The 22,897-nt window shown below is 42.1% G+C and overlaps 1 protein-coding gene across 6 annotated transcripts in view; it reads right to left on the bottom strand.

The window, feature by feature from the left end:
• The window catches only part of LOC126035279 (transmembrane protein 161B-like), a 66,602-nt gene extending 43,705 nt beyond the window's left edge, over positions 1–22,897 (bottom strand). For 2 of the 6 annotated variants that reach the window (XM_049793683.1, XM_049793688.1), the window contains exons 1-2: positions 22,720–22,829; positions 14,949–15,052 (exon numbers count right to left, since the gene is read on the bottom strand). In XM_049793683.1, coding sequence (XP_049649640.1) covers positions 14,949–15,052; positions 22,720–22,722 — 107 coding nt within the window. In that variant the 5' untranslated portion in view covers positions 22,723–22,829. The other 4 variants (XM_049793684.1, XM_049793687.1, XM_049793685.1 and 1 more) reach the window with 4 other exon arrangements.

The raw sequence follows: 22,897 nt of genomic DNA, 5'->3' as shown, positions 1-22,897 counted from the left end.
TAGTCAAGTCATTTTAAACGTAGTTTAAAAGTCTCAGATTTTATACTTGAGAATTCCATGGCTTTACCTTTTTTTCTCTTGCCTTCACTGTGAAACCTCATAAGCTCCTCAAAACTGATTATAGCACAGAAAGGGGGGTGGGGAAGGGAGCAAGATAAACCTGCAATAAACTGCTAATATACAGACAAACAACTTCTCTTTAATCATTCAATGACAGTAATGGGGCTTTCTGTGTCAACATCCAGGAAAAACCTTCTTGGGCAGAAAGAAAACAAGCAATGAATAACTGGAAGTTCAGATGTATTATTCATGAGCAGTCTCATGCCACGGTAAGTCTTGGGTGTGTCCTGTGATGACAGCATGGCAAAAAAGCACAGCGGCTCTAGACTGCCAAGCACCCCCTGAGCTAGGCTTGCTTAACTTGAGGAGAAGATCTATTAAAAGCCTTGTGGAGGGCAGGAAGGCAAGGAAGCGCATTGGCCTAGAGTCAAGTGTCCAGGTAAGATTCGCTCTTGTACTAAGTACTTAAAAATCCTTTGTTTTCTGTCAGAATGTGGATAGCTAGACTATTAGGGCTAAATCTTGTCATGGAAAAACTGGAATACAATTTAGATCAGGTCAGAATAGAATCAGTGTATTTACTATAGCTATAGGAGAGAACACAGAGCAGCAGAGTAATGGACTCTGCTGATGTGAACTCTGTCCCTGTAAAGTGAATACAAGGCGTATATATACACTTAGAGATGCTATGCATAAGACAGATAACAGGATGTGAGTTATACATATCTGTTACATACACAAGGCCACAGAACTGCTCAAGGCCGGTCTGGAGTCTGCTTTCTTCAGTGCAGGGACTAATTTATCATGAAGGTTACACAGTGATTATTGTTTCAGGAGACAGGGTGAAAGCAGTCAAGAGGCCCACTTAGGCCTTAGCATTTCTACTTCCACAATCCCATACCAAATACTTGTGTTCTAGCCTAGTTTTGCCTGAAGCCCCATTTGCCTACGTGTTCCTTTACTTCCTGCTGTAAAGGTTTAACTACAGCGTAATATAGCAAATTAATTCCCTTGTCAGTAAGCACGGAGATGAAATTATGATGAATTTATTTATTTATTACATGCTCCCAATTGATAGCATATTTCCATACATTCTGTATGGTATGTCTAAATATTTTGATGGTTTTAATATTTTGTACCAGCCATGGAAACTGGTTTGCTGCTGGATGACTGTAAAAGTGAGATTTGGTAAATAATTATTAGAAAACTTATACTAACACTATGATTGAAACAATAGACAAAAGTATAGCCAAGCAATTAACTAGTAGAGGTAGTTACTCCTAAGTTTGGCAGTTCTTGGCTCTTATGACTAGATGTTCCTGTACACTAGATGAGAACAATGTTGAAACTGACCACATGTGATTGAAACTGCGTTAAGCTTCAAGATCAAAGAACAAGGACAAGAATAAAGGCTTCAAGGACAGCCAACAAGAACTTCAAATGGGTCGGTGGTCGTAAAAGCAGCCCTTTGACTCAAATAGATCCTTCATTGCGCACGATCGGATGTAGGCTGTACTATGATAATCAGTTGCAATCATTTTTATCTGTATGTATACTAATCTGATGAATATGCAATTAGTTATTCTATATAACCTGTTTGTGCTAAAGCTGTGGCATGCACACTAGGTGGAACTATCCCCCGTGCATCCAGCGCTGCAATAAAGAATGCCTACTTTCTAAAACTCCAAAACGAGTCTTGGAGAGTTTCTTCGACCGGCTTTTCGGTATCGCAATCAGGAAACTCCTTTGAGACAAGAAGCCATTTATATACATAGAATTAAATCAGAATGTAAATACTTGTAAATTTTGTATTCTTTTTCCAGAGGTCACTTTCATAATCACAAGCTCATGAACCAAGCTGCATGCTTAGCTATGACGTGATACTGACTGTGGGGATTGCCTCCTAACGTGAAATGTTGTCATGGTTTAACCCCAGCTGGCAACTAAGCACCACACAGCCGCTCGCTCACTCCCCTACCCAGTGCAATGGGGGGAGAATTGGAAGGGTAAAAGTGAGAAAGAAACTCGTGGGTTGAGATAAAGACAGTTTAATAATTTAAAAGAAATAATAATTTTTTTTAAATTGTAAGAAAAAGAGATAAAAAAAATAACAAAGAGAGAGGAAAATAAAACCCAAGAAAGACAAGTGATGCAAATGAAAACAATTGCTCACCAGCAACTGACTGATGCCCAGCCAGTCCCCGAGCAGTGGACCCCTGCCAACCTCCCCCCCTAGTTTTATTGCTGAGCATGACATCATATGGTAAGGAATATACCTTTGGTCAGTTGGGGTCAGCTGTCCTGGCTGTGTCCCCTCCTAACTTTTTGTGCACCTCCAACCTACTCGCTGTCGGGGCAGTGTGAGGAGCAGAAAAGGCCTTAATGCTGTGTAAGCACTGCTTGGCAGTCACTAAAACATCCCTGTGTTATCAACACTGTTTTGGTCACAAATCCAAAGCATAGCCCCATACAAGCTATGAAGAAATTTAACTCTATCCCAGCCAAAACCAGTACAAGTGTATTGACCATTACTCACACCACAGAATTCTTTGTTGCAAAAAACAAGACACCATGGTTATGGTTGAAGGCAGTGCGTAAGGAGCTGTCTTTGTTCAGGGAGCTACTTCAGCACATGGCTACATTTAAGCCCACTTTCCTTATCCTCTTCATTTCATTGGTAACTTACCCTTTCCACAATGCACTTGTATGCTTCAGGCTTTGATTTTATTATATTTCACAGCAACCAGCAAAACATGTTTGCTTGATTCTGCTTCTAAAACCCAGTATTTTCACACTGATGTTGTCATCTGGCATTTTTATTTGAATATAAAATGATGCAATCATTAGTAAATAAATATGTTCAGCATCTACCAGTTACACTTTCATCTACAACAGAACATCCTTTGAAACACATAAGCACTGGCAGACAAAATTTCTTTCAGTGTTTTGGCAATTTTATTTTTTATTAAGTATATGAAACATTTGTATGTGAAATGTCTACCGTAGTAATTTTCTTAGACATAATAGCCCTCTCACAGCAAAGGGCTTGCAAAAAAATAACCTTTTACACTTTTATGCAGTTGAATCACGAGAAACAGTAGGAAAAAAAAGCAGGATTTAGAAGCTAAATACAAATTGAAGAAAGATATTTTATGTAAGCAGTACATGACCTGACCACTTCAAAACTTATTTCTCAGTATTTTGGAGGGATTTAAACATAATCTAGTTTGAATGTTAAACAGCAGAAATACTAGTAAACCCACTTTTCAGTATGGAGGACCAAATCATAATGGAGGAATACAAGAGTGAGTGTTTAGTGCACAACCCTTCTCTGCCATAGCTTGCAGCTGATAAGCTCTCCACCAACTTTCAGGGCACTTCTTCCTGTCCTGCTGAAGAGCTGCTGATATACTTAACATAGGACAGCATCAGAAGCATTAACAGCTAACTGGGCATATTTAATCCTATTTAATGCCTTCCACAGAAGGCTATTTCCTTCTTTGCTACAGCTCTGCAATAGAGAGAAAAATATCTTTAACTTTTTGTGTTGTTGAAAAGATAAGAGAACACAGGTCAAAAGCATCGTAGTATTCAACATCTTGTCAAAATAAAGACCATTCCACTGAAAGTAACTATTGATTATGTAAGATTTTTTTTTTTTTTTTTTTTGTCTAGAATAGGCTTTGTTTTGCATGGATGCAAACATCAGGAAGTTGTGGACAGAGATTGGAGGCTTTTATGAATGGCAACAAAGCTTGACTTCACACACTTTCACCAAAGGATAAATTTATGCTGCAGGGTGACTTAAGCATGTTTCACCTCCTGCAATAGCCCATATTCTCTAAAATGTACAAGAAAAGCGATTTCTCTAGCGAGAGTAAAGAGATGATAAATTATGCTACCCTGTAAGAAAAAAAAAGGAATTTGAGTAAAACAAAGATATAATTCTTTAATAATCAAACTCAGAATAAAAACAGGCAAAAAACCCAGCACGTAACTAAGAGAAAGCATAAAGAGGCTACAACAGGCAGACAGGAACAAAACCAAGGAAGCTAAAAATGTCTAAGGGACAAAGGAAATAAAGAAATATGAATAGCAGTCTATTGCTTAAAAGGGAAATTTAACAAATAACAAGCTGCTGGACTGCTCCTTAACTATTTTTGTTTCATTTTTTTCACAATGACAGGCCAGAATATAGAAAGAAAAGACTAAAGAATATTAAGAGAAGTTACATGCATTTAATCAGGAGGGCTTGATGAAATTCACTTGAGTACTTACTACATTGGCTGATAGTGTCACCACACAATTATTGATCAGCTCCAAGAACCTCATGGAGAAAAGAAAGTTTCATGGGGCTGAAGATGGGGAAATATAGAATCATAGAATGGTTTGGGTGGGAAGGGACCTTAAAGATCATCTACTCCAACCCCCCTGCCATGGGCAGGGACATCTTCCACTAGATCAGGTTGCTCAAAGCCCTGTCCAACCTGACTGTGAACACTTCCAGGGATGGGGCAGCCACAACTTCTCTAGGCAACCTGTTCCAGTGTCTCACCACCCTCATCATAAAAAAAATAAAAATTATTCCTAATGTCCAATCTAGACCTACCCTCTTTCAGTTTAAAACCGTTGCCCCTTGTCCTGTCACTACAGGCCCTGGTAAAAAGTCTCTCTCCATCTTTCTTATAAGCCCCCTTTCAGTATTAGAAGGCCACAATAAGGTCTCCCCAGAGCCTTCTCTTCTCCAGACTGAACAACCCCAACTCTCTCAGCCTTTCTCCACAGGAGAGGTGTTCCATCCCTCTGATCATTTTTGTGGCTCTCCTCTGGACCCACTCTAATAGGTCCATGCCTGTCTTGTCCTGGAGACCCCAGAGCTGGATGCAGTACTCCACATGGGGTCTCACCAGAGCAGAGTAGAGCAGGAAAATCACCTCCCCCGACCTGCTGGCCATGCTTCTTTTAATGCAGCCCAGGATACAATTGGCTTTCTGGGCTGCAAGCGCGCGCACGCACATTGCCGGCTCATATCCAGTTTTTCATCCACCAGTACCCCCAAGTCCTTCTCTGCAGGGCTGCTCTCAATCCCTTCATCCCCCAGCCTGTACTGATACTGGGGATTGCCCTGACCCAGGTGCAGGCCCTTGCACTTGGCCTTGTTGAACTTCATGAGGTTCACATGGGCCCATTCCTCAAGTCTGTCAAGGTCCCTCTGGAGGGCATCCCTTCCCTCTAGTGAATCAACTGCACCACTCAGCTTGGTGTCATCTGCAAACTTGCTGAGGGTGCACTCAGTCCCACTGTCTATGTCATTGATGAAGATATTAAATAGTACTGGTCCCGGTACTGACCCTTGAGGGACACCACTCATTACTGGTTTCCACTTGGACATTGAGCCATTGACTGTGATGCAACCATCCATCCAATTCCTTATCCATCTAAGGGTCCATCCATCAAACCCATAGCTCTCCAATTTAGTGACAAGAATGTTGTGGAGGACTGTGTCAAAGGCCTTACAGAAGTCCAGGTAGATGTCATCCATAGCTCTTTCCTTGTCCATTGATGCAGTCACTCCATCTTCAAAGGCCACTAGGTGGGTCAGGAAGGATTTGCCCTTGGTGAAGCCATGGCAGCTGTCTCTAATCGCCTCCCTGTCTTCCACATGCTTCGACATGTCTTCCAGGAGGATCTATCTTTGCATGATCTTCGTGGGAACGGAGGTGAGGCTGACTGGTCAGTAGTTCCCAGGGTCCTCTTTTTTACCCTTTTTAAAAATGGGTGCAATGTTTCCCTTTTTCCAGTCACTGGGGACTTTGCCTGGCTGCCATGACTCGTCAAATATGATGGGGAGTGGCTTGGCAACTACATCAGCCAATTCCCTCAGGACCCTGAGATGCATCTCGTCAGGTCCCATGGACTTGTCTATATTCAGAGGTCTCGAACCTGATTTTCTCCTATGATGGGAGGGACTTCACTCCCTCAGTCCCAGCCTTGAGGCTCAAGGGCTTGAGAGACGTGGGCAGAGAAATTACCATTGAAAACCGAGGCAAAAAAATTGTTGAGTACCTCAGTCTTCTCCATGCTGGCTGTCACCAGTTCTCCTGTCTTATTTATTATGGGGGTGCATTTTCTTTAATCTCCTTTTCTGGCCAACGTACCTGTAAAATACCTTCTAATTATTCTTCACATCCCTTGCCAAATTCAGCTCCATCTGTGCCATAAGTTTCCTGCTCCCATCCCTACACATCCCAGCAGCATCCCTATATTCTTCACAGGATGCATGTCTGTGGTGGGTTGATCTTGGCTGACCAACAGGTGCCCACCAAAGCCGCTCTATCACTCCCCCTCCTCAGCTGGACAGGGGAAGAAAATATAATGAAGAGGTTGTGGGTCAGGATAAGGACAAGGAGATCACTCAACAATTACCGTCATGGGCAAAAAAGACTCGATTGGGGAAATTAATTTAATTTACTGCCAATTAATCAGAGTAGGATAATGAGAAATAAGAACAAATCTAAAAAACACCTTCCCCCCACCCCTCCCTTCTTCCCAGGCTCAACTTCACTCCCGACTCTTCTACCTCCTCACCCCGAGCAGCGCAGGGGGATGGGGAATGGGGGTTGCGGTCAGTTCATCACATGTTTTCTCTGCCGCTCCTTCTTCCTCACACTCTTCCTCTCCTCCAGTGTGGGGTCCCTTCCACAGGAGACAGTCCTCCACAAACTTCTCCAACGTGGGCAATTCCCATGGGCTGCAGTTCTTTACGAACTGCTCCAGCGTGGGTCCTTTCCACAGGGTGCAGTCCTTCAGGAATGGACTGCTCCAGCATGGGTTCCCCATGGGGTCACAAGTTCTGCCAGAAAACTTGCTCCTGCATGGAGACCCCTCCACGGGCCACAGTTCCTGCCAGGAGCCTGCTCCTGCGTGGGCTCTCCATGGGCTGCAGCTTCCTTCAGGGCACATCCACCTGCTCTGGTGTGGGGTCCTTCACAGGCTGCAATGTGGATATCTGCTCCACCATGGTCCTTTGTGGCTGCAGAGGGACAGCCTGCCTCACCATGGTCCTTCACGGCTGCAGGGGGACAGCCTGCCTCACCATGGTCTTCACCACAGGCTGCAGGGGAATCTCTGCTCCAGTTCCTGGAGCACCTCCTCCCCCTCCTTCTTCACTGACCTTGGTGTCTGCAGAGTTGTTTCTCTCACATATTCTCACTCCTCTCTCCCAACTGCTGTTGCATGACAGTTTTTTCCCCCTTCTTAAGTATGTTATCACAGAATTGCTGCCACCCTGTGCTTGTTTTGGCTGGGATAGAGTTAATTTTCTTCATAGTAGCTAGTATGTGGCTATGTTTTGGATTTTTTAGTTATTGCTGAGCAGTGCTTATACAGAGTCAAGGCCTTTTCTGCTCCTCATACCACCCTGCCAGTGAGTAGGCTGGGTGTGCACAAAAAGTTGGGAGAGTACATAGCCAGGACAGCTGACCCCAACTGACCAAAGGGATATTCCATACCATGTGACATCACGCTCAGCAATAAAACTAGGGGGAAGGTTGGGGGGGGGGGGGGGGGGGCACGGACACTGCTGGGGGACTGGCTGGGCATTGGTCAGTTGGTGGTGAGCAATTGTTTTCATTTGCATCACTTGTCCTTCCTTGGGTTTTATTTCTCTCTCTCTCTGTTACTTTCCTTTTCATTACAATGTATTAGTATTGTTATTATTTTATTTCAATTATTAAACTGTTCTTATCTCAACCCATGAGTTTTCTCACTTTTACCCTTCCAATTCTCTTCCCCCCATCCCACTGGGGTGGGGAGCGAGCAAACGGCTGCGTGGTGCCTAGTTGCCTGCTGGGGTTAAACCACAACAGTCCTTTATGGCACCCGACGTGGGGCTCGAAGGGTTTGAGATAATAACAGGTTGACCAGAGTGTATTATAAGGGATTTATATCTGTTAACAGTTGCGGGTCACGATATTGATGCATCTGTTCTCAATATTAGTTTATCTGATCTGCGCCATGCTCTTTTTTTTTGCTGTACATGTTAAAGATTGGTGTTGGCCTTTGCAGTTTGCTGTGCTCTGTAGTGATTAGTGATGTTTTGCCTGGGAGATTTGTTATTAAAACACTGACCTTGAGCTTAATCTGATGTTTGGGCTCTGTACTGAAGCCATTACTGTACTTAGGGTACCATCTCATGGAGACAATTAACAACTATACTTCTTCCTCCGAGAAGTTTTTTGTGGAGAAAATACCGAATGGCACCTTCGCTACCTTCTTCCGTGATGTTTTCTCCCTAGTTACAATAACTTCTCAGTATCTTGAGCATCCTTGGGTAGTTAAAATACTTCTATTGGTATTTCTTAGGAATATTGCTTTGCTTTAGTCTAAGGTTAACAAGCAGTTTAGGAATATGACCCAGGCTCCACGAGAGTACGGTCGTGGGTGGCAAGGCATGTGGGAGAATATGGGCAGGTATCTAGAGAACTTCTCACCTCCAATGGTCCGGAACTTCACTCCAGAACAACTACAGGATCCTGATGAAGTGATAGAATGCTTGGGGGGGAAAAAAAAAAAAAAAAAAAGAAAAAGAAAAAATATGTCGTGGCTATTCCAAAGAGGCACAACTTATTGCACTGTCAAGGCCCTGGCCAGCATCTACCAAACACTGCTCGATATTATGTAGCACCCCCAGGGAGAAGAGAGCAAAAACATACCAACAGACACTATGCCTAAACCAGACACTATATCAGTCACCCCTACAACTAAAAAGAACCAATGGAAGTGAAAGTCAGCTTGTTTAATAAGGGATAAAAAAGCTTCTCCTAAAAGGGAGCAGGAGAAAGAATCAGAAGAGGCAGTCTGTTCTGCAACAGGGCAGTCACAAGAACAGGAGGAGGAGGAGACTGAAATCATGAGACAGAAACCACCTGATCCTTATCCCTAATTGAGCTGTGAGACATGCGAAAAGATTTTAGCTGTCAACCAGGCGAGCTAATTCTCAGCTGGTTACTCCAATGCTGGGATATTGGGGCCAGTAGTCAGGAATTAGAGGGTAAGGAAGCCTGGCAGCTAGGGTCCCTTGCTAAGGATAAGGCTATTGGCAAAAGGATTGGAAAAAAGGCAGGAGTCCTCAGTCTTTGGCGGTGACTCCTGTCAAGTGTGAAGGACAGGTATCCCTTCAAGGAAGAAATTGCAAATTCCTGAAGCAAATGGACCACCACTGAGGGAGGTATCCAGTATCTGAGGGAATTAGCCGTGGTGGAGGTGATCTATAACAACCTGAATGATGACCAGGCATACAAAGACCTGGATGAAATCCGGTGCACACGGTCCATGTGGCAAAAGTTTGTACGAAATGCACCGACGTCTGTAGCAGTACATCTCCTTGGTCGGGACCCGAACTCGGCGAGTTTCAAGCTAAGTTTTCGCGCAAGCCGGGCGAAACCGAAACTGAGTATTTGTGGAGAGTTTCTTTAACGGGGGGAGATCGGATACTGTTGAGTGATGACAAAGCGAAAGGTTACTGGGGACCGGGAGTGTTTCTGAGTGCCGGACCAGCAGGTGATCAGTTGATAACGTCCCGAGTAGCCTACTGGGCTGGGGGTATGAACCCCAAAGAGAGAGGAGAATCTTACTATCCGGGAAAAGGGACTGTCGGAGTTAACGGAGGGCAGCAGGAAGGTCCGGCCAGCCGGTTGTAAACCCCGCCCCGAGCGGGCGGGCGGGTCGGAACTACGATCCCGGAAGGGACGCTCTCTGGCGGAAGGCACTGGGGGCAGCCTGAGCCGTGATGCATGGGCAGTCCGCTGGCGGCATCCGGTAGTGGGATTGCTGGAGGGGAAAGCTAGAGACCAAAGGGAAGCGCCAGCAACCTCGCCCCCTCGGGAAGAGAAACGGGACGCTTTCGCGGCACTGCGAGAGGAACTGGAAGGGCTAAAAAACTAGAAGCTGCGGTTTGGGGTTCAGGCTGCCCAATCCACATGGTGAATACCAGCCAATGGTCTGCTGATAAAGAGCCTTATATACACGTTCCTGTGGGCCCAAAACGGATAAGTTTGGAATTCTTAATCGATACAGGAGCCCAAATTAGTGTTTTAAATGATCTACAAGCTAGTGAGCTGGGAATTAGGCCATCAAGAAAGGCTATAAACATTATAGGAGTGACAGGGGCAGCAGAAAAATGTCCCATAGCTGGAACCCAACTTTGGCTACCTGGGGAAAAGAGAATGACAGCTGTGGAGGTGGCTTTAAGCCCCTATCAGGGAAATACATTGGGATTTGATGTGCTGGCAGGCAGACAATGGGACCTACCCAATGGTAGGGTGTGGAGCTTTGGGGGCAGGGAGGCAGAGGCTGTTCATGTGAGAGCCTTGCAGGTTGCTCCTGTGCTACTGCAATCTAAGGTAACCTGTGTCCCTCAATACCCACTTCCACCCGCAGCCAAACAGGGGATTTTGGAAGTAATTAATGATCTGGAGAAAAGAGAGATCATCAGTTGCACACGTTCTCCTTATAATTCCCCTGTTTGGCCAGTCCGTAAATCAGATGGAAGGTGGTGACTAACAATTGATTATAGGAGATTGAGCAGTAATACCCCACCATTAACTTCTGCCGTCCCCAGTATTACCTCAGTGATTGCCCACCCTCTCTATGACTTGCTCCGAAAAAACAGAAAATAGGATTGGACTTTGTAACATAGGGAAGCCCTTAACACTCTGAAAGATGAGCTTAAGGCTTATCAGGGACTAGGTCCATTGCACCCACGAGATCCATTAAGGGTGGAATGGGGATTTGCTGCACATGCCTCATACTGTGGCATGTTTCAAAAAGGGCCACAGGGACCAGCCAGGCCTTTATTATTCTCTTCCACTGCATTTAAAGAGATGGAGCGATGATATTCAGATTGGGAGAAGGGGATTCTCCCTCACTAGAGCAGTTAAAGAGGCTGAAATGCTGCGTACTTCACAGTATGTTATAGTACAGGGTCCTTTCCCTCTCTTAAATTCAATCCTCAATGGGTCACCTCCTCCAGAGGGAGTAGCCCAAAAGGCCACAGTTAGGAAATGGTATGCATACCTAGAAGGGATAAGCCAATTGCTCCCACTAAAGGAGGGTCTGACTAAGGCTTTCAAACTACAGCAACCTGTAAACCCTGACCCAGCCTTGCTGGGTCAACTGTATAAACCTTCTCCGATTGAGGAGGCACCTGAATTCATGGCAGGCTCAGATGTGCAAGGAGTGTAGTTCACTGATGCATCTGCCTGTTGAGTGGGATCAAAATGGCAATATAAAGCAGTGGCACTGGAGATTGGTACTGGGAAGACAGTCGAAGAAGAGGGTGAAGGCAGTGCACAAGTAGGAGAACTACGGGCTTATTACTGGCCGTAGAGAATGGTGCTACCATTGTCTATACTGACTCTTACGCAACCTTTAAGGGTGCTACAGAGTGGCTATGTCAGTGGGAATCTAGTAAGTGGGAAGTAGGTCGTGCGAAAGCGTGGAGGACAGAGGACTGGCAATGTCTCCTGGCAATAGGGAGGTCCCGACCTTTAAAGGTGGGATGGGTGAAGGGACATGCTTGGGATGGAACCCCAGCTGCAAAATGGAATCAGCAGGTGGACCACCTGGCCCAAATCAGGATGGTCACCAGTGAGAAGGAAGATTGGGATAGACTAGCAGAATGGTTGCATATCAAACGAAGCCACTCAGGGAAAGCAGATCACTATTACGAATGCCAATCTTGGGGTTGGCCAGTGTCTATGAAAACCTGTGAAGCAATCCTCACAGCTTGCCCACAGTGCTGAATAAGGCTTAAGGCTAATCACCCAAACCAAGCTCTGGCCCAGCATATCAGACAAGGCAAGGCTCTTCGGAGCACGTGGCAGGTTGATTACATTGGTCTTCTGAGACCATCTCATGGGAGTGGAAAGACTCACCACATCAGTGCCTGGTGGACAATCCCGGACTTCTAACCCTGTGACCCGGTTTTAAGACCAAGGCCTAGTTTGTGCTTTTTTACAGGACCATGAAGGAATGAGTCATTCCAGTCCTTTTGCTGACAGTGATGATGGTGACAGGCGTGGATGGTGAAGATCTGGATGATAATGTCGTGGCAAAATGATGGACATCAATATATCGTGAGTCCTTGACCTCACATGAGAGCAATTTGACAATTATAGTTGGAGGTTCAGATTGGATGGGGGAGGAGGTTATACTCATGTTGTTTATAGTTGGTCACCAGGTGCAGTAAATGCTAGTTCAGTATGAAACACCAGATGTGACTATATCCTCCAACTAACTCATGGGATCACAGGGTGGATTTGGAATGGTGCTATGCTATGCCCTGAAATTCCATGGGGGCAACCGTGTGTGGTACTTGAGGAACATTGATAGAGCACCCTAGAACTGAGTTTACAGCTATCAACCTTAGCCAATGCTACATCTAACAATTTGGGGACTCCCAATTTTGGAAGTTCAATTGCTGATATAATGAAGTGTTTAACAGCCAGTTGCATAGAGCTCACTGATATACTTTTAAAATAATTTAAATTTAGTATAATGGAGAAGTAAGAGTTCAAACTGGCAATGCTATAAAGAACACAATGTGTTTTATAGGGGTTTCCACATAGTCTGTATCAGTAGGTGTTATTGTGCTAAATATTTGACTGATGCTGGAATTTGTTCAACAGAAGGTTAGTATAAGCTAATAATATACTACAGAAATTCAAAACATTGAATATTACAAGTTTCCCCTGAAGGAATTCACTGCCGGTTCAAACATTAAAAAACCCAAACACACACACACACACCACCCCCACAAAAATCACAATCAAAACCAAACAAAAAACCCCCACCCCCCACCAAAAAAAACACCCCAAACAAACCCAGACTTGACATGAAGAAAGGGGGACGGGGACGACACACACCTGAATTTTGTTTTGTTTTTCTTGAGGGATCTGTAAGGGTGAAAATTATTTAATTCATTCATTTTAATTATGAGAGGTCCCAGGTGAAATATTTGCTATTTTTGCAGAAGTACTTTGATACAAAACAGAGACATTGTAAAACTGAGGAGTAAAAAGTCAAAGCAGCTACCTTTTCATCCAAAAAAATACAAACTACAAAGATACTTTTTTATTTCTTAAGTTTTTTTATGATCTAGAGAAAGTGTGGTAAAGCACAAAAATAGTCTTCTGCTTTGTCATTCATCAACTCCCAGATTTGAAGTTGACATACTGAGTGTACCATAAGTAACTGATGACCCCTTTCAATCGTGCAGATCACTTGTATTAAAAGCTATTTTTTAACACAAAAATCTTTCCTACAGACAGATAGTACCTAATACAACAGCAGAGAAAAATTATTCTTCTGTGTAGTGTACTAGCACAAAACAATGCTTAAACCACAACTATGATATAATTACACTATAGATCTACACCGCATGTGATTCATAGTGATAACTAATAGTATGAGTCTAATTAATAAACCCTACATACCTTGTGTTTGAAATGTCAAAACCAAGAGATTTAAAGAAACATTTTAATAAAGGTAGAATTAAAAATTTGGAGTTCATATCTGCTCCAGCTTATGTATAGTTAAAGCTGAGGTCCCAGAACTATAGCTTTGACATATCCAAATTAGCTTGAATAGCAACAGCAGCACAGATATTCCCTAGTTAAGTCAAATGAAGGTCATTAATGAATGACCAATGAAACATCAGTTTTCTTCTCTCTCCCTAAAAATGGCCCAAAAAATAGGACAGAAATAGCCGAGAACCTTAAAAGCAACATTTTGGTAGAGACTGATTTATTAGTTAAAAATGCAAAGGCCTATGCAAATACCTGAGCTGCCAACTGAGTTCAGCTAATATGATTATTGAAATTCTGTTCAAGCTCTGAAAACAGCACAGATTTACTGTTGAAAACATTTGTATTTATTTTCAAATTTAAGTAAATTGCTTTTCAATGATACCTGTTCATTCTGTAAATGAATAATTACATCTATCCATTCTAACAACTCCGGTTTAGGACTTTGAATGTACACATACAGGCATCTTGAAATGAACTGGTCAAAGTTCCTGGCTTTTCTATTTTTAAATGGTGATGTGTTTATCCACCCTCCACAAACAGGAGGGCTCTCTCATGTAGATATTTCAGACAACTTCATTTGGCAAAGCCTCTTAACCTTTTGCAAAAAAAGTAGATTTGATATTCTGAAAATTTCAACAATTATAAAAGACAGCATACTACTTTCTAATCACACAGTGTTTTTCTCTTCCTGGAAGAAAAGGCAGAGTGTCTATGTTTTTGTTTGGTTTTTAATATTTAAGATAACGATTTATATTTAAAACAGCTGGTGGTTTTAGTTATTATGGATACAGTCACACATGGAATGCTCCCCTTGCAACTCATGTATTTGATCTACCATTATGAAGTAGCATACTGACATTTACACTAATCCCATCCTATGAAGTATTAAAAAAGAATTTTTAGTAAGTACCTAAGCACTCTTTATATGCGAGGCTAATCAGCAGACAGCTTATTAAAAATACTGAGGCAGTACAGAGGAAAAAATCCTTCTGTTCAATTTAGCTTTTTAATATTTTAATATGTGGCTTATGCCTTTAAAAAGATAAGAGCTGGACAGCAGCTAACTTAAGTCTAAGTTTGTTGCTTTAATTGCATTAGTCAGTTTTTTTACAGCAACACCATATTACACTTTGAGCCTGCAAGTCCAGTGTCACAATACTATAGTTTTACTAAAATTCAAGAATAGCAGATTAATTATTTTTTAAAAAAATTTAAATTAGTTTGCTTTACTTTTTCTACTCTAATGCGCAATTGTGTTACCATATTCAAACACAGTGCAGCAAATTTTTCTTCTCTTACCTGCCACTACAGAGAAGCCAACGAGCAAAAGAATAGTGAGGTATGATCTTCTGTATGACACTAGCCATTACCATGGTAATCACCAGCTGTACACCTATCACACCCTGCAGAGGAATAAATTAACAAGTCAATGTGTTAAAAAAAAAGGCACTGAAGTTTTGTGGTTTGTTGGGGGGTTTTTTGTTGGTTTTGGGTGGGTTTTTTTTTTTTAACATTTGAAAAACACCTTCATATAGTAGGGATAACATTTTTGGTTCTTTTTAAACTGCACGGGAAGAAAAAAAACTGCATCAGTTTTCAAGAAATCCCCTGGAACTTGCTATAATAATCCAAAAAGAAAAGGCATTGCCAGACCACAAGGACAGCAACGTATGTACTATCTGACAGCTGAAATACAAGAGCTTCTCCATTTAACAGATATTAAGCCACATGATGTTGTGACATTTCACAAGACATTATACCTTAAAATTATATCACTGATTACAATCTTTCTTTTGGTGGCCTCTTCAATTCTGACGTGACTTAACAGCTGACACTGCACAAATCTACTAGGAATTAACAGTAATTTATAAAATTTGCATTTATGACTTGAAATTTCAGCTTTCTAATTACATGCAACATTTTCACGCTTAAAACATCACAAAAACAACCACCCACAAAAACCCAAATGTAGACATACAAGTGAAATTTACCAAAATATGCAAGTTAAAAGGCACCAAAGATCAAACAAATAAATAACTTCTCTTTATTAAACTGATCTGTTTTTCAAAATACTCTCTCATTAAAAGGAGCATATGCACATTTTCAATCAGCACACAAAACACCACATTTAAGTAGTGGCATAAGAATGTTTACATGCCTATTTATTCCTAAACATCAATCTTTGGATATTGCTAGTTATTAACAATAACTTAAAGAGAAAAACATATGCCTTTGTATTTCTAAAGTTCAGAATTATACTTCTGTATTGGGTCTGGCTGGGATGGAGTTAACTTTCCCCATAGCAGTCCTCATAGTGCTGTGCTCTGTATTTGTAGCTAGAATGGTGTTGATAACACACCAATGTTTTGGCATCAAGGCTGTCTCTCCAATTCCCCCACCCCCAAAGGCCAGTAGGCTGGTGGTAGGCAAGAGGTTGGGAGGGGACATAGCCAGGACAGCTGACCCAAACTGACCAAAAAGAGATATTCCATACCATAGGACATCATGCTCAGCAATAAAAGCTAAGAGAAAGGGGGAGGGGGGCATTTATTAAGGCATTTGTCTTCTGGAGCAACTGCTACACATACTGAGGCCCTACTTCCCAGGAAGTGGCTGGACATCACCTGTTGATGGGAAGCAGAGAATAAAACTTTTTGCTTTGCCATGCTTCCCACACACGGCCTTTGCTTTTCTTTATTAAAGTGCCTTTATCTCAACCCACGAGTTTTTCATCTTTTTTCCCCCTGTCCTGCTGAGGAGGGGAAGTGATAGAGTGGCTTGGTCAACCCACCACAATCCCCTACACAAAGGGAAAGGAAGAAGGCAGAACAAGAGACCACCTTGGCTTAACAATGAGCAGTTGGGTGTGCTTAAAAGAAAAAAGCAGCCTACTGGCTATGGAAAGGCAGCCAAATAGCCATTGAGGACTACAAGAACCTTGCTAGGGCATGCAGCCAGGAAGTCTATAGCTCAGCCAGAACTGAAATTGGCCAGAGATGTCAAGAACATGAAAGGGTTCTTCAGGTACATGAGCAGTAAGCAGAAGCACAGGGAAGACATAGGCCCATTGCTAAACAAGGCAGGGAAACTAGTTGCTAATAATGCTCATGAGGCAGAGGTTCTCAATACCTTCTTTGCCTCTATCTTGACCAGCATAGCTGAACCCCAGACCACAGGATCAAGTAGCTACGACAACACACATGTCAACCCACCAGTAATGGAAGGGCTGGTTTGCAGCCTCTTGCAAGGGCTCAACCCATATAAATCTATGGACCCAGACAGAATACACACAAGGGTGTTAAAGATAAGTGGCTGACATCATTGCAAGGCCACTGTCTATAATCTTTGAAAAGCCACGGAGATCAGAGGATGTCCCTAATGACTGGAAGAGGGCAAATGTCATACCCATCTATAAGAGCCCAGAAGAGGACCCAGGAAACTACAGGCCCATTAGTCTTACTTCAATTCCTGGGAAAGTAATTGAACAAGTCCTCCTAGAAACTATCAAAAAACAAATGAAGCTGGTAAATCCATGCTGGCTTTTCCCAATCACCCAAGGCAAATCATTCCAGACTAACCTGATCACCTACAACAAAATAACATCTTCTGTCAACATGGGGAGAGCAGTGGATGTTGTTTACCTGGACCTCAGCAAAACATTCAACACTGTTTCCCACAGCCTTCTCCTAGACGAACTGGCAAGATACAGACTGGATGGGTGGTCTGCAAGATTGGTAGGAAATTGGCTAACAGGCCACACTCAGAGGGTGATGATCAATGGTTTTTACTCAGGCTGGCAGCCTGTCACAAGTGGGGTCCCCCAGGGATCAACACTGGGCCCCACGCTGTCCAACATCTTCATAAATTATCTGGACAATGGGATTGAAAGCACCCTCACCAAGTTTGCTAACACCAAACTAGGTGGGAAGGTGGACACGTCAGAAGGGAGAGCCATCTTACAGAGACACCTGGACAGGCTAGAAGAGTGGGCTAGCAAGAACAGTATGAAGTTTAACAAAGACAAGTACAAAGTCCCGCACCTGGGACGACATAACCAAAGACCCCAGTATAGGCTGTGTGGCTGGGGAACAGCCTTGCTGAAAGGGACCTGGGGGTCCTGGTGGACAACAAGCTGAACATGAGTCAGCAGTGCACCACTGCAGCAATGGGGGCAAAGCAGATCCTGGGCTGCATCTGCAGGGGCATTACTAGCAGAGACAGAGATGCGATCATCCCACTCTACTCGGTGCTTGTCAGGCCACACCTGGAGTATGTATGGTGTCCAGTTCTGGTCCCCACAATTCAAGAAAGATGCAGACAGGCTGGAGAGGGTCCAAAGGAGAGCCACAAAGATGATCAAAGGGCTAGAGAATCTGCCCTATGAGGAAAGACTGAAGGAGTTAGGTCTTTTCTCCCTGGAGAAGAGAAGGCTCAGGGGGGCAGGGACACCTCAAAGTATTCCAGTACTTAAAGGGCAGCTACAAAGAGGATGAAGGCTCTCTCTTCAAAAGGAGTCACATGGAGAAGACAAGGGGCAACGGGTACAAGTTGCACCAGGAGAGGTTTCATCTCAATATAAGAAAGAAATATTTTACAGTGAGAACAATCATTCACTGGAACAACCTCCCCAGGGACATGGTAGAGTCCCCATCACTGGAACTTTTAAAGATGTGATTGGACAGGGTGATAGATAACCTAGGCTCCCTTTCCAACAAAAGGTTGGACCAGATGACCTTTTGAAGTCCCTTCCAACCTGGGCTATTCTATGATTCTATGAAGATCAGGCTTGAAAGCTCTATGTATCATTTTAAATACTTTGTCAGGGATTCTTATCATCTTGGAGTCATGTGCATTAGACCACCCAAAGCAATTACTTTACCAAGTGTACTTAAAATGAAATAAAGTGTTATTCAAAAAGTTGCCTGTATAATATATTTGATACATTTAAAATATCATGTAGCTCAGAAAGTATATGCTCTTTGATGTGTTTACAAAATAAACCATGTATTTTAAAACCAAATGTTTATTCTGACCATCTCATATGACAGGCCTATTTCCATCCAGTAGGAGACAAACCACTGTCCCTCAATCTAGTTTGCTTACTAAGCCTTGATCCTCAGAGTTCATTATCTCAGGGTAAAGCTACATTAATATTTCTTTAGACAAACACACCTAAACAGGTGCCAATGTTTTCTCTCCAAATAATTAAAAATGCAAAGCCCTAGGAGTATAAGATGTGCTTTCAAGACAACTAACAGGAAGCAAAATTGTGTAAAAACTAACTGCCTTGATTTGCATAAGGCAGCAGGTCCAACAGCTCAGCTAAAATGCTTACAATTCAACAAACTATTTAAATCTGCATCCACAGAAACTAATTTCCTTTACTCAAGTGATGACTGCAAGTTGTAATTGAACTCATTAGGATCATTTTGTCTTCAGCCACTAGATGTCTTTCTCCGAACTCCTTCCCTTTCAGGAGGAATTCACCATACTCACTCCCATAGAGGCTACTCCTGCATTTCCTCAAAAAAAGAAATGCCTACAAAAAAAAATATTTCAACTTATAACTGAAAACATCCTAGTAACTTTTAAACCATTAAAACAAACAAACAACAACAAAACCCCAAGAAAACTCAAATCCCAATTTTAATTTTGACTTTATAGCATGCCATGTGCAAAGCACATTTTGTCAACTCTACTCTTGCTGGTACATACTTACATGATATTTATATGCTCATTAATACTCACTGGAAAACTCTATACCAATCCAAGCTATCTCAAATTACAACACTAGAACATAGCATAAGGGTATGTGGAAGGATAGTGTCTGCTCCTTTAAGGGTATCTGGCCAAAGGAGCCATAAACAAGAACATACAGACCAACACATGATAAGGAAGGTTGTGATGAGAACAAATCTGGTCAATCACACTAATTGGCAAGGATATGGGGAATGTGAGAAAGTTGTTGTTTTTTTTTCAGTTGGGAGAATAAGGGAAGGGAGGGGGACAAACACGGAGACATAAAACCCAACAAATTAGCATTAACAAAGACAATAACCAGAAACAAACCTGGTCAGTCACACTAATTGATGAGCTATCAAGAAACTTCAGGCAAACCTGGGACTTTGTAACCCATAAGGATGCAAACCTGAGGGTCAAGGATTTTCAAGGGAGAAATGGAAAAGCTTTTGTATTAGCAACAATCAGCAAGGTCTCTAGGAGAATATAACAAATACTCATCTGGTACAGTCAGCAAAGTGTAATGGCATTTATGAAGTCTAGAAGCTAAGTGAATACAACGTATTTGAAATGCCATTTAATCAGTAACAAGTTATTGCTCTTGCTATTAGACTGGACTTTTCTACACGCAAAACCTTTCCTCCATATGTGTATGTGCATGCTCAAGCTGTGCTTGGAAAAATAAGACAGTACTTGGCTGAAATGTAAATGTAATTCAAAGTTGGCTACTACATCATATAAAATATTGTATGGGATTACCAAAGAAAAGTGAGCTCACTGTATCAAGTCTTAAAATGAATGCTTTCTGTATAAAAACTACTTTTACAAAACACCTAGAGTCAGAATGATATCTGATATGGTTGACAATCTGATATTTAAAGGCTCTAAGGCAGTTACAAATCTTACTGTTTGTAAGCATCAAATATCCACAAAGCTAGCTTTGGGAAAAGACATCTACATCAGGCCTCTTCAAAATTTAGAGGCATTTTGTTTTCATAACCAAGTTTTCCTAAATTTGTTCCTTGCTTCCTACCACCGTTTAAAGCACAGCAGAGAAGAAAAAAGATGCATAAAATGGCATCAAGAACACACAAGGAATTCAGGGCTACCATTAAACTGCTCACATTCATGGGCCTTTCCCACCTGAAGGTCACTTCTTTCTTGACCAGTGTCTTTCCACATGTTCAAAGGAGTGTCATGAACTGCTAGATGGAAGCAGTCAACAGCAGCACAACTCCCTTTGAGACAAGGTGTTTTGTTTAAAAAGAAAATTACCTTACAGTCAACCACATTTTAAGAGTCCTGCTTCTTTTTTCACTGAGGTTCTCTACACATAAAGATTATAAAACTCTCTGCTAGTGACTATGAAACAAATCAAGTTATTGCTGTAGAAATCTCATGACCAGAACAAAGGCATTTTTAAAATCACAACTATCATTACCACTGAAGCAACCAATATATGATGTCCATTATGCAGAACACTAATATATATTAAATGTATTATTAAATTACAATTAGAACTAGTCCAAAGAATCTGGTCTATAACAATGGAAAAAAACAAGATGAGGTTATAATAATTACAAAATTTTTAAAATCCAGTTTACCCATATTTCCCCAGTTAACACATGAACAAGAACTATGGAAGCTATCACTCTCCAGAACATTTACTTTTTAAATAGAAAGTTCTGCCATTACAAAGATCATTCCAAATATAAAGAGAGAATAGACTTTAATGCCTCTGCTGAACAGTCTAAACGCAGCCTTAGGTAGTATTAGGATGTTTGTGTAGAATTTAAATTTGTGAGCATAACTACGTAGATGAGTCCCAATGGCCACAACTTGGAAGAGCATAGCTAGCAAATTATGTTGATAATTTAATTTATAAGCCTCTTAATGCAAAAGAAAGAAACTGATGAACATTTCATTCTACTCTTGATTCAGAACTGGAGAATACAGCCTTCAAACAGCATAAGAATAGACCATCACAGATAATCTTTTAATTTTCCTTATATCATGGAATCACGTGCAAGGATTATTTGTCCATACTTCCAGCAACTAGTAAAGAAAATTCGTTCTGATTTTTCAAGCCCATCAAGCAACAGAAACAAGCATTCAGTTTTGTTTGGGGTTTTTGTTGTTGTTGTTTGGTTTTTTTGTTTGTTTGTTTTTTTAATAAGGATCTACATTGAGTGGACAAGCTATTTGCCCACAACCTTCCAAAGCCAGTTTCAAGTACACTGCTCACGGAATCCTACAAACAGTACAAGTATTTGAAAATCTTTTGATTCAATATTCTAACCCCTATATGAAAATATATATATATATGGAAGGAAAAAAAAAATATCCACAAACCACCCAACAGCTACACATTTCTTTGCAGGTTCCTAAACATACATAAGTAACAGATATGCAAGTAGAATCAGGCCATTAAGTATTTAAATATTATGATATTCTGAGTAAAACCAGATTTTTAAAATCAAAGCAGAACTCTAAAGTGTAGTCCTTAAGCAAGACTTTCATCATTTGAACAACACTAGCATCACCATAGCTAAAATGACACATTGTCATTTATATCCATACAGAATGGAAATATATGTATTAATGGCACATATAAGATGTGCTTTTTATACCAATATAAATGTAGTCCTAGGGTGCCCCATATATCTCATATCCGACAAGTATATTAAAAATGGGCCCAACCAACCCTGGTGTTGCAAGTTGTAATTAAGACCTAAATACAGAGTTCAACATATCTTTATAATGAAGGAGATGAGCTCATAAAAGACTCATGTCTCTGCTATTTAAACTAGAGATATCCAAAAAGCTTATGTCATTAGTAGCAATTACACCAGTCAAGCTTTGTTCTTCTCTATTTCTGTCTGTATTACAAGCTCATTTACAGCAAGTTATGCCAGGTGCAATAGTTTGTGTCTATGCTACATATCAGTATAAAGTCGTTATAAGATTGAAAACAGAACAGTGTTTCTCCAACAAGTACTAATAACAGAGACCAGCTATAACACTTTTGTTGGGGGGGAGGGATTGGTGGTTTTGCTTCCCCTCTGCTCCAGTCATCCCCATAACCGAGTTGTTACTGCAGCAAAAACCGGAGGGGGGGACAGGACCACAGGACCTCAGCCTTAAGTCACAGAAGAGCAGAGGAGTGAAGAGAGCCCCTACCCCAAGCTCAGTACAGAGCCGAGAGAGATCCATAAGCGTCTCTCACCCATCCACCTCCTCCCAGCGGAGAAATTACACCCCCAGAGACCCAGCCCCTGCGAGGTCCGAGTCCCCCAACCGGCCCACACACAGGGGCTGTCCTCCCTCTCACCATGGTGTTCGAGCCGCTCTCACCCACCACTGCTGCTCCAGCCGCCCAGCCTCGCCCTCCTCCAAGCACATAAATCCGCCACTCCGCACCACCTCCACCGTGGCAGCCAAGCGTCCAACAAACACCCACCACACACCAGCTCCCACTTGGCTCACGCCTCACCTCACAGAGGTCACAC

The sequence above is a fragment of the Accipiter gentilis genome, chromosome W, assembly GCF_929443795.1.
Source record: "Accipiter gentilis chromosome W, bAccGen1.1, whole genome shotgun sequence".
Classification (NCBI taxonomy): domain Eukaryota; kingdom Metazoa; phylum Chordata; class Aves; order Accipitriformes; family Accipitridae; genus Astur; species Astur gentilis.
The sequence above is the reverse complement of the archived record's forward strand: the minus strand, read 5'-3'. Positions and strand labels throughout refer to the sequence as shown.